Source organism: Sturnus vulgaris, chromosome 10 (assembly GCF_052056855.1).
Source record: "Sturnus vulgaris isolate bStuVul1 chromosome 10, bStuVul1.hap1, whole genome shotgun sequence".
NCBI classification, from domain to species: Eukaryota; Metazoa; Chordata; class Aves; order Passeriformes; family Sturnidae; genus Sturnus; species Sturnus vulgaris.
Genome location: NC_142252.1, coordinates 19,927,344 through 19,940,514, shown reverse-complemented (window position 1 = coordinate 19,940,514; position 13,171 = coordinate 19,927,344). Strand labels below are relative to the sequence as shown.

At 37.1% G+C, this 13,171-nt stretch overlaps 1 protein-coding gene across 3 annotated transcripts in view; it reads left to right on the top strand.

Annotated features, from left to right (window-relative positions):
- NAALADL2 (N-acetylated alpha-linked acidic dipeptidase like 2) overlaps positions 1–13,171 on the top strand; it is a 406,364-nt gene that overhangs the window by 237,719 nt on the left and 155,474 nt on the right. For all 3 annotated transcript variants that reach the window (XM_088171014.1, XM_088171013.1, XM_014871509.2), the window contains one exon: positions 6,826–6,945. In XM_088171014.1, coding sequence (XP_088027140.1) covers positions 6,826–6,945 — 120 coding nt within the window. The remainder of the gene's footprint in view (positions 1–6,825; positions 6,946–13,171) is intronic.

Genomic DNA, 13,171 nt, shown 5'->3' with positions numbered 1-13,171 from the left:
GGAGTTAAAATGTTGTCACTGGTTAAGTGACAATCAGCATTGCTAAATGAAAGTTTGACATAATATTTCTGATAGTATTTTAGACATCTTATGATCTCATGTCCTTCAGTTTTTTCTAACAAAAGGCATTGTTCTTTGAGATTCTAAAATGAGTAAATACTGGTTTAATGTGTCTGAAAATAACAATGTTTTATGTCAAAAACTTTAAAAGTTAGGTTGGTACGTATTATGTAAAATATAGTAAGAAAGTTAGAAAGAAAATATAGTTAGAAAATATGGAAAAAACCTACCCTAATATGTTGTTTGGATATCTTGCTGGACATTATGAGTTAAGAAGTAATATTTAAATATTAGTTTTGCCTTTTGGGAAACACAAAAAATATGACTGGGAACAGAGTTGGGGGTTATGAAAATTAAAACAAAAATAAATTAAGTGGCGAGGTGGGGGAGAGAACTGTGTTGTGTCAGTTGGGATTTATTTGGGGCTCTGTAACCATAAAATAGAGAAGAGCTCTTTTCTGTAGGCTGTAAAAAGGCTTCGATCTTGATTCAGTCTCCCTCCTGGAGAGGAAAAAAAGTCTTGCTGGTAGGAAAAAAAAAGTCTTGCAATAAACTGTAAGAAGCAAGGAAGCAAACAAGTTTAACCTCAGTGTTTTCCCAAAAATGTTCCTGCAACAGCAAAAGGATCGTGTGAGAGCAGCTGCAGGAGAGCCCGGTGTGATGGGGCTGTGTGAGCTGGACATGGCACCAGGGGAAGGCTGAAAATGAAATGAAATGTGCCTGTGGCTGAACTCTGCAAGGCCAAACTCCATCAGACTGAGGTTAAGGGACATCCTTTTCTCCTCTTGTTTTAGGATAAATTACAGCTTTGGCTGTCACTGTAATGCAGCGTGCAATTTTATGTAATAAAACCTAGACACAAAGAACCTTTTTGGAGTGTAAGCTGACAATGTGAGTCACATTGTATTGAAATGTTCCAGAATTCTATTGTAGGAGCAGGAATATTGAAGCAAAGAAAAGAAAGCCTCTATAGAGAAAAATGCTAGCAACCAGGAAGAAAAGATGTCATGAATCTGTTTGAGGAGCAGGGCTTGTAGGTGGAACACATAGCAAGACTGAAGTTCTCTGATTTAAATCTTCCCTGACATTGTTGGTCAGAAGCATCTCTTAGTCTTGTAGCATAGAAAAATCATCTTCAGTTAATCCTGATATATAATTATTTATTTTTTGGGCCCAAACAGGGTCTCTGTCACTTTTTGCCTAGAACCAAGTGAAGGAAAAAGGTTGAAAGACAACTTTGGATATTAACATTGCTGTAGAAATGCAGTAAATGTATAAAAAATAGTTATGGATGGGTATTTTGTCTTTGGTGTGCTCAACAGGAGCCTGGTGGTGGTAATCACAGGGAGACAGCTGTGGCTCCCTGATTATTGAAGGATGCTTTTGGCTGGAATGGGACCAGCTTTGGTCAGAAAGTGTAACAGAGTTTACACCAACAAAGGATTTGGCACAGCTCCCTTATCTCCCCTTCTCTTTCTTCCTTTTCTCTAATTTTAAAGATCAGCTAGTTTTATATTTGCAGCTTTCTTCACGTTTATTGGTGTCCAGCTTTGATCTACAACCAGCTTGAGTTTACTTTTATGCTCTGCTGAATGCTGCCTTCAGCCTCAATTTCAGAGCTGTGCAAATAAATTATGGCAATGTGTTTAATTAAAGTTCGTCTCGTGTCCTGATTGCAGACTGTTGCCTTCTCAGATACAATTTGCAAATTTATTTTGGAGTTTTATTTTAGGCAGGATGACTAGTTGAAGGTTATTTAATTGTGATTGATTGTGCATGGGATGTTTCTGCTGCCTTTATTTTGTGAACAACCTGAAAATAGTGGCTGAACGTTGAAGGACAAATGAAGGGCATTGGCCTGGATGGAAGAAGGGGATGTAGTAATTCTGAACAGTCACAGAACTGAGGGTTGAGGCTTCTGGAATTGCATGTGTGCTTTTTGGAGAAATTGTCTTAATTCTAAGGAATGAACAATATTTACTAATATTAAATATTTAGTTTTCTTCAATACTTGGGGTTTCCTTAGGGAATGTATTTCTGAAACGTTTTAGTGAGTAAGCAGGAACTGTGAATATGAAAATAGGAGGAATATGAGCTTGACCGTGTCATTTTCATACCTGCAGCTTCCACAGTCCTGAGTTCCCCAACAGTTTGTGCAGAATCCATTCATTAATATGGGTCAGGAACTCGGTATTTGATAAAATATATTCATCATTTGAAGTTACTGCAGTGTGGCACGACTGACAGGTAGTATGAAGAGACTTTTCACCACAGCCATTCTTTGTGCTGCTTGGGGTTTGTTTTCTGCCAAGCTTTTAAGGGCTCAGTTTAAAAGCTGCTTTCTTATCTGCACTGACTGCAGTGCAGATAATGCATCCTCATTTTAGTGGTTGTGAGAAATATCCCTTGCTGGGTGTGCCACCTTTGAGCTTTGTGTTGGGTTTTTTGTTTGGTTTTCTTTTGTGTTTTTTCTTGGTTTTGTTTTTTTGTTTTGGTTTGGGGGTTTTTTTGTTGTTTTTTTGTTTTTTTTTGTTTGGGGGTTTTTTTTGTTTTTTTTTTTTGTTTTGTTTTGTTTTTTTTTTTGTTTGTTTGTTTGTTTGTTTGTTGGTTGGTTTGGTTTTTTATGTTTTTCCCTCAGTAGTTTCTTCCCTGAGTCTTTTTGCTGCCTTGTGTGCCTCTGGCAAATCAGCCACAATCTTCTTCTCAAGCAGTGTGTTGGATACAGATGTATGATGCTGTTATTAAATCCTTCTCCTCAGTCAAGTAGACTGATGAGAATATGATAAGACAAACATATTTCTGTTATTATTTTCAACCTATTTATCTTATTTTTTTAATTGCCTCAGAATTTGCAGGAAAGCAAGGTTTAAAAATAGTATCCAGCATCTTCAAGACCCCAGCTGCCACCTGCTTCATATAGTTATTCATAGTTTTCCTTTGCAAGACCTATTTTCCTCTGTGCCATCCATGACAAGATGAAGTATAGTCTTTTATTCTGTTTCATTTTGGAGATAAGTAGAAGAAATTAGGATAAAAATCCATGACTGTCTTGATTGTGGCATTTTCAGAGTGTTTGTCCTTTCTGTTTTAGGGGGATTCTGTTAGAATTTTTAAGATAGAATGTTTACAGCTCACTGAGCATCATCTCGGGACTTAGAAACTAATAAGTCGTCTAACATAAAATAATTACTTTTCCTAAAAATGTTTGTTTTATTACCTACCCCTACTTCATTTCATGCATGGGGGAATACTACTGAACTCCACAATGCACATTACAATTTGTTCCTAAATAGTTATATCTTTCAAACAGCATAGCTTGAAACGATTCAAGGAGTAAGTACCTAATTCAGATGGATAAAACAACTCGTTCTTTAGCAGCTTCCCAGTTTTAGGGTAAGAGGATTTACTGTGGCATAGCTAAACCAAGTAGACAAGTGCTCTTTTTCAGCACCTGATAAAAGGATGAGTTCTCTTTTGTTTTTGGACAGAATTATCCTACCACAGGAAAGCAGTTTATCAAATATGAGTAGTTGGGGGTGGGGTGTTTAGCATTTCAAAAAAGCTGGTATGTATAAAATGAGGATTATGTCATGGTGTAAGCGTATCTAAAAACAGAAAAGAGAAATAATAGGAAATTTAATCTTTATTCATTTTTGGAGGTATTAGGAATGTTGTGACTAAAACAGGCCTTCATGCATCATAAATGGTCTGTCAGCTTCTGAGTGCAGTATGAAGAAGGTAGAAGGTCTGGATTCAGTAGGATTCTTCACCATTATTTTGAGGTTGTATTTCTTCAATATTTTATATAATATTAGAAGTAAGGGTCCCAATTAGTTGAGCCCCAGTCCACTAAATAAAACCAAAACTGACTGATCTGAGCTAGTGTTGCTGTACTGTATTTGATGAGATTTCATTAATACTGCAAACTATTTTGCTTTTTATTACAAATTTAACTTAAGTGTTCAGGTGCAGAATAGAGGAAGGGGTAAGAATAATTTGTATAACTGTTTTCATAATTTAGTGTGTACTATTACTTTCTGGATTGTATTGCCAAAATGTTATGTCTTTGTTCTAAACTCTTCCAGTGAATTATTGGCTTCATTTGGCCAGAGATGAGCCATGTGTAGTTTTACTCAAGAGAAGATTTAATTCAATTTTTGTTTGTCATTTTAGCTGGAGGTGGAGGTGATACAAGCTGTGCAGACCTCTGGGTGCTAGGCTATACATGCTGTTTCCAGAATGTGATAACCTTTGAGCTTTGACAGATCTGCATTTCATGTGAAAGATGTGTGATGGAAGCCCACAAAACTCTGTTAAATTACACCCAGCTGCTCCTCCATTATGCAATTTCTTACACGTGCTCTCAACATTTGAATATACATAATAGCTTTGGCATTGAGGCTAACTTTTACAATTTGAAGCAAAGCACATGGTTTGCAGAGTGTTTGGGGCAGCAGGGAGTCAACTTCTGTTTTCCACATAATTAAAAAATGAGCTGTGCTTTTGCAGGGCCTCCTGTTCTGCCTCTCTCTCGTTGAGCACGTCTTGCCTGGGTAAAGCCAGTGAGCTGCTCTTGAAGATGCAGTTTGCATCCATAAATTAACTAAGAACATCCAAGGGCAGTTGCTAAACGCATTAATAATTGTGCAAACATGTAGTTTTGTTGTTGACAGAGCAGTGGATGGCCCCCTGGAGAAGCAGTGAGCCAAAGGGATGTGCAGAGAAGCAGCACATGAATGTAGATGGGCAGGGAGCTCATTTCCACACAGGCATCCTGGAGAAGCAGATAGCCTGACACTTCATTATCTTACATATTTGGGTATTGATTTTGCCTCAGGAAAAGTCTGTGTGCTTTCTCTCATACAAATAATGGCAGCCCTGATTCCTGCTTTGGAGGATGGGTAAGGAAGGCATTGGGTCCAAAGGAATTAGATAGAGGTAGACCTAGAAATCAACCTAGATATAACCTCCCATAAACTACTAATTTTTGTATCTAATGACATATGTGTAGGTACAAATTAAAATAAAGTTGAGAGCTACAGAAAGAGGTAAAAAAATGTTATGCACTGAAGCACCCTGGTAAATATCCTTTCCCCATCTGAGGTTAATTCTTTAAAACTGGAGGCATGAGATTAAATAAACATAAAATACTTTCCCCTAGTATGAAATCTTCACTTGACTTTATCCTACTTTTCAAATACTGTGGCCATACAGGAAAAAAAATTATACTGGCTAAATAGTTTTCTAGTTCTTTAGCTATCAAATCCCCATACATTTCAGAAGAAACAGTGTGAAGTGCGAGCTTTTCTGTTCTACATTTCATTATTTGGTGTTAAATCTGACGTTTGCCTCTTCAGAAGTCTTTTATAACTCTGGCTGGCCTTTCCATATACTTGGTTTGTACAGCACTGATGACATGTTACAGACTTGGAAACTTATCTGAGGAATTCAGAAGAATTTAATTAGACAGGAACCTTGGCAAAGTTTTTGTATGGTTTCAGCTTGAATGTTGAGATGCAAACTCACACAGATACAGTTTTTTTAAGGGTAAATACTTCCCTAAAATACCCATGTTCAGGAATCTACTAAAATTTCACACATCCTACACATCCAGAACAACTGTTGCTAGAATTTAAACAGTTTGTGTAGGGATACCCAAAATCAGAACTGTTGCCTTTGGCAATGAATCCATACTTAAGTTACAAAACTGAACTGAAAGAGAAAACTTTTCCATCTTGTACTGCTCCTCTTATTTTAATTTTTCAACACTGATGTAATATTCTTGAGTCTTCTTGTACTTTTGTTTTATGTGAGCACTGTGTAGGGATTTAGTGGTTCCAGAATATCCTCAATGATGTCCTGAGAGCTTCATAACGTTCTAAAATAGTAATGTACAAGGCTGATTATCCTCTTACTTTTTTTTCACCAGAATTTATTGCTACAAATGTGTGAGGAAAAAATGCCCTTGGTCATTCTTAAATTATATATTTAAAAAAATACTTGAAATCTCATCTTGAAATATTTTTCCATTACTGCCACTGTTTGACATTTAATAATAACTTAGAGCTTGTACTATATTTTCTTGCAGAGTCCTAACTGAAGAGCTGAAGATCTTCATGTTCTAAACACTTTTAGATCAAAGTGACTCTCAATAAATTGAAACTAAATATATTAATATAAAAGTATACCCATTAGAGCACAGTCTGTTATCACTGTAGTTATCTGAGTATAATGCTTGGATAACGGATGGATTAAAAGAAAATACTTCAGTAGTTAGGTGAGATTGCTCAGGAGTTATGTGACACCACAAGATAAAACTGTGTATTGGTGGAGTTTGTGTTATCTGTGTATTTTCAGAAGTGACCAGTATAATCACTCATTTCCTGAAATACTTTACAAGACTGATAATTTTTAAGAAAATAAACAGAAGTGAATTAGTATCTCTTACACAGTTTTAAATGAATTCTATAGCTAATGAGGGGAAATTCTCATCAGAATCAACATCTCTTATAACAACTGGGGAAAAACATGAGGGGGGCAGTTTATCAGAGCTGATGAGCTGTGAATTAAAACAGCAAAAAACTTATCAGTCAGAGTGAACTTTCAAGGTCTTTGCTATCACAGATGTTGCTGAGTAGAAGTTGGGGTGAGGCAATTGCAGGACTCTGCTCAGGTGCTTGTGCAAACAACTTTGTTTCCGTGCCAGGAGCACCCTCAGTGATGTGTGGTTGTAGCTGCAGCCTGAATTTTGTCTCCTCTTTGCAGGCAGAGCTTGTTGATGTCCAGTATGGGACCATGGAAGACCTGATCCGGGTTCAAGCCACCACAAACGTGACCAAAAAAATTGCACTTTTGAAGCTGGGACAATCACCTTTGCTTTATAAGGTTAGTTACACATCAGCTGAATTATTCATTTGGAGGGTTTTGGTTTTTGTTTGTTTGTTTTTGTTGGTTTGTTTTCGTTTGTTTTGGTTCTTTTCCAGTTTCAAAATACTAAAACAGAGAGTTTCCCATTTTTCCCCAATGAGTCAGCACTTACTGACATTCACATTCTTCCTCAATACTCACCATTGTCACTCTGCAGTCCCTTTTATGTGTTAGAGTTGTTTATTTTGCTGCTTATCTTGCAGTGCCCCAGTACTCTGCTGTATTTTCTCTGGGTCTACTAGAAGCCTTTTGACAAACAAAGAAATCAGTGAAAGAAATAATAAAGCAGAAGGGATTGTGTCTGGGCAGGGTGTACATGGGTGCATGTGTATCCATCAGCTCCAGCTCTGAGACAGCACAGAGCAGGAGCTCACTAATCCACTTTTGCACCAAATATAACAGACTCAACATATAAACCGCATTTAAACTCTAAACGTCCAGTAACTGCCTTCTGTTGCAAATATCTTATAAACAAAAACGCTGGTTTGACTTTCACAAAATACAGAAAGTATAGTAGCTCAGTAAATGCTTAAACAATTCATTCCCAATTCACAAAAGCAATTATAAAAGAGCAGTGACTCCAGATCTTGCAATTAAGTAAATCGGGACCTGCTCTGTTGGCCACAGAAAGCACAGCCAGGACTTCAACAGAGATTCAGAAAATAACCACTTAATGTTTTTTCTATAGGAATAAGATTTGTCTCAATAAAAATGCCATTTTCAACTGAGTAGCTTTAGCTGTTTATTTAAATTATTTAGATGCAATTTAATTATGCCCATGAAAGGTCAGTTGTCGTTGCTGGGACTCGGTTGTTGCCCATCATTTCCAGCAATAGATCTGATCCTGCATTTCACTGCTGACAAAGCCAATGAAACAGCAATCAGGGCTCATAAAGCAGGGATTTGATAAAGATGTAAAGTTTGCTGTAGCAGCACTGTCTGTGAGATGGAGTTTTTACCAATTCATGTTCCTGTGAACACTCACTGTGTCTGAATTACCAAACTGGGCAGCCTGAAGGAGGAGGGAAAATCAGGAGGTGCTGAGGACAAGGCACATCTCAGGAGCTTTTTGTGGGTTGGCTGTAGCCTGGTGCCAAATTTGTGCTGTTTAATGGCTGAGGTACATTGGTTACATTTCTGGTGCTCCAAAAGAATCAGTTCTGCACATGCAGAGTCTGTTACACAGCACAAACCAAAGTGTGGTGTGATCAGGACATTGACTCCAAAGGTGTCCTCAGGCTCTGAGGTAAAATTACAACCACCCAAACCTACTTTCCACATTCTCCTCACACAGGCAGAAAGTTTGCCCTTTTTCTTGAGGCTGTAAACTACCCCTTTTTAGAATATAATTTGTGTCTTTTTGGCAGAGAAGTAATTGTAAGCTTTCCTTTGCTCGTAACTACGAGAAAAGGTGTAGAAAGATTATCAGAAGTAGATTCTCCTTTCCTAAGGAATATTTGATGTGAAATACTGCCTTAAACTGCAAGTCCTGCTGGTTTAAATGGGCCCAGTATCTCTCTGCTGAATCCACTCTTTGTATCTTTTTTCTCCCCTAATGTTTATGTTTCTGTACTTACTGAGTCTCACATTTCTGTTTCAGCAGATATTTCTCTCTCCCTATATTTTCCTTATCTCTGCTTTCCATGTGCTTGGTTTTACATTGCATTAAAACAGAGCACTAGTTCATAAGAGAGCTGTGGCTATATATACATATATACTTAGTGGGTTTCTTTCCACTTTTTGTATTTAACTTCTATTTTTCATGTGTTAATTTCCTGTAATTTTTCATTATTATTACTTTATTTTATGCAAGTATCTCACTCTAGATTTGAGTATTATTATTGTAGACACTGCACTGAGGTTCCATCTTCATAACAGTTTCTAATTATGTCTCTATTTTTCAATTGTATCTCCCTTGCACAGTTATGCTTTTTGTCTTTCTCTCTTTATTGCTGTTTTTCATGTGTTTTGAGTTTTTTTCTGTTTTCCACTTTTGTGTATTTCATTTGCCTTGTAAAAAAATTGGAGTGTTCTTTCTCTCTATACTGAGTCCTTTGGAAAAAACCTGAAAGAAATAATAAACTACTGCTGGCAGAAAAAAATCACCATGAAAACTGAACAACATTTCTTTTGTCTTTACATCACATTAAGAGAAAGGATGTGCTGGTAAAAATGAGCTTCATGATCAAAGGGCTAATTTACAGAAATAAGTCCAAATGATAGAAATTTGAATATTTGGAAAAATAGTTGTATAAATGACAGTACTTTTGCAGTATAGATTTACTTTATAGAGCTTGGATAAGGAACAAAACTGGGGGAGGATTAAGATTGAAAATAATTTGGGGCTTCTACTTGCAGTCTTTCAGCCTGTGCCCATCTCTCTTATCTTTAGACACTGAAAACAACAGAGTTCAGAGTTGGAGTAATTTGAAATTGGAATGTACAGGGAATCTAGAGTGTGCAGAAAAGCCTGAAGTTAATGTGCTGTTAAAATATTCAGTTTAGTCTTAAACATGAGTAATTCTGATTAAATTTCGTAGGGTTCATAAATTTAAGCTGCTTTGTAAGAACAAGATTTGCAGAAATCTGACCTGGAGTTATTTTTGTAATTGAATATGATTTTCAGATTGCACTGGGAGTGTTGTATTTCTGTTCCACTGGATCACAATGTGGTTTCTGGTCAGGGTGAGAGGGGCAGCAGCCATGGCAGTGAGCACCTGCCCAGAGCCATGGAGACACATCCTGATCCCTTTAGCTGGACCTTTTCAAACAAAGAATGTGTTACCTCTGCCACATCATAAATTACAGCTATAAAAGAAAGAACATGGACCCTACCTTTATAGCAGGGTATCAACAAGAGATCTGGGGACAAAAAAACCCCAAAACAAAGTAACAAACGAAGTAGTTTACATTGCTGTGATTATAATATATATATATATCTAAAAAGTGTTACATATTTTATATCTATATATAGATATAGATATAGACAGATACAGATATCTATATATGTATCTATATATAGTTATAGATAGATATCTACATATCTATATATATATCTCTATATATATATGTCAGAGTGGAGCAGGGGTTTGAGAAGGGGGTTTTACCATTGTTAGGCACTAAGATCAGTTAGTGAGCAAGACTCTATTGTAAAATTAATATACAAAATGGGGGAAAAGGAATGGTAGAAACATTTCAAGGAGCAAGTAAGAGTATTGCAAAGGCAGAATCCTTTTCAAATGCAGCTGAAAGGTTCAGGAATTTACTACACCCAGCACCTGGAATGGCAATTTCCTACAGCAAGGCAGACTGAGGCAGTGGACTGAGCTGTGGGGCACTGGGGAACACTCATGTGACAGAGAGCTTGGCATGGCCAAGTCCTTTTGGTCTCATTAGCCAGAATAATTCACAGTGCTGAAAAACTGACAGAAGGAAAAAATTCAAACTGTTTCAACAGCTCCTGAAGGGAATCTTGTGACTAGTCTGAGGCACTTGTAAGATCTGGGTTGTTGCTGAATAAAGAAGGAGCTGAATTAAGGAAGAAGGGAAATTTTCTTAAGCAGGGAGCTGAAATGAGACAGATGTAGAAGAGAAGTGAGACACAACTTCTGGAGGGTATTGCCATAGAAAGGGCACTGGTTTTCTCACATTTTCTCACACCTTGAGGTTGAAGGTGACTGTCTCCTGGTGTCCTGGCTAGAAGGAAAATTTGTGTTTTGGTGGAACTCGGGTTATTGGGGCCACTGGTGAGGTTGAGTAGCCAGTCCCAGGAGGTCAGAGCAGACTCATGGCCTTGAACCAGGAGGATCCATAAATGTGGCTGGTAAAAGATGGCCAAGTTTATTTCCAGTGATAAAGCAAATCACTCGTGTGGTGTAGAGCATCTTCTTGAGAAAGAGCACCTTGAGTTGCCCACTGTGTTTGTAGACAACATATTCTAATAGTGTAAAATGTGTGGTGGCAGAAAAATTGGCAAAAGCACCTTGACAGCACCCAGCTCCTGTGGCCTAGAGCACATCTGAGTGTGTGCAACTGCTCTGAGCATGTTAGCAAGCAGAGGAGGCTTTTTCAGGGAGAGCTGCACAGTGGTTTCCATATCCAGCCTCTGGAAATGTCATTAACAGATTCATTTTTTGAAAAATGTTGTGTGTCTTGATCATGATTTAATCTTTAGGGGTTGCAATTTGTGAAAAAGCCATAATTTTTGTCCTAAATTAACTTTTAATAGAGTAACAAAAGCCCTGAAGGCCAAACCACTTCATCTTTAAAATGTTCACATATTAACATTTTTTCCACATCCATTAAATGAAGATGTTGTTCTACTGTGTAAATATCTATATTTATTTTAATAATTTACTGCCTTCATAAATATTCATAAAATTGCTTTTTAACTGTCATAAAGTTTAAGAATGTAGAGACTTGGATGTTTATGCAGAAGTTATTGGCAGGCCCTTATAGATAAGGGTTTGCTAAATGGAAAATAGTAAAGATTCCCAGAATAAAGGCAATTTGCAAAAAGGCTTCAATTTAATAACTGTGTTAATTTTAAATAAGTTTACTTTGGAAAAAGTAATTTCACTTTTCTACAATGCCTACATTGTTTATTTCCTTCCCTCTGGTACTTTTTATGGCTAGCACATACAATGGGGAAGATGATAGTTTACACTGTAAATCTCCATTTAACGAGGACCCTCTCTTTCCTTCCATCCCTTCCTCTCTCCCTAGAGAAACACAAATATATGTGTGCATGTTTATATACATATATACAGCATGTGCATATAATTATACAAATAAAAACCATGTTGAAAAACCAAACTTTTTTAAGGGAACATAAACACTTTATATGCATTTCATTATTAAGTACACTGGGGTTTTGGTTGGAGTTTTTTGTGACCTTTTTCTGAATGGTAGAATTTTTTCCAAGGCTCCTAAAGTCTTTATATGCACACATTTCCCCATATGAGTGCTATGGGACTTTTAATGATATTATATTCCTTCCTAAAGGCCTTCTCGAAAAGTCAAGCCACAGATATGGGCAATATAAATAAAAATTATAGAAACATGTAAAACTGTACCTGAGGATCTGGGTCTGAAGGGATTATCTAGTAACATCCACTGGAATAGCATCCTGTTTTTCAAGTTTTCTCTAATTTACCATCCTCTTAAAATCTCATTTCAATTCCCTGAATCCTGGGAGTTTCCCTGGATAGTCCAGACTGAATTCAGGTTGATTCATTCAAATTGTTGGTGCAGTTTGCTAATTAGCCAGTTTATATTTGTGCAGGGTATGCTCGTTCTTGTTTTGTTTTGAAGGAAGCACTAGTTGCTCTGTGGTCCTTTTTCCTTAGCCTTTGTCTACCCTGAATTTATCATAGATTCTCTCCTTTGAGTTAGTTGCTTTGATTCTTTATCCTTTTTCTCTTCCTCCAAAGACTAGATTTAGTGTACTCATGTTCTTAACCTTCCCCTTCCTCAAACAGCCTCTTTAATCTGTGAGATATCACACAGTCTAAAGAATATTCCCTTTGCATTTCTTCTCTACTTCCTAAATAAACAAGCTCTACCTAGGCCTTCAAAAAAGCTGCACAATTGTCTGTACCAGAAAGGTGTTTATGTAACTGAGGTTTCACACTCATCAGTTCTGTGCTTGGAATGATTCTAACAGTCACCTGTTTGCCTCTTCCTGATTTTTGATTCATGGAATCATGCATAAACTGTTTTGCTTTTTAGTAAATACTGAGAAATTTCATGTTTGTTTCAAATTGGCCTTCCTTCATCAGAAAGTGAGACATTTGAGGGATTGGTAGGCACAGTTCTCAGTTATATTCCTCCTGCTCTGACTGATAGCAGAAGCCTTTTGAACAGAAGGAACAAACCATAATAGTTAGAGAAGCCTGGAGACCCCTGCCTCCATATCATAAATCTGATCTGGGTTGGGTGGACTAAGAAATGCACCCCAGCCCACTGAGGAAATGCACCAGAGTTAACTGGAAATGCACCAAGTCTCTCTGCACAGATTTGTCACCTAATGCTTCATCCTGAGGTCATATTTTAATTCTTTATTCATAAACTTAGTTAAAACATAGCTGGGAAAAAAAAAAAAAAAATGAAAGTACCAATTGTGATGCATTTTCCCCCTCAGTGTTAGGTACTGTGGGAAATAAAATCAAGTAGTCCTACTGAC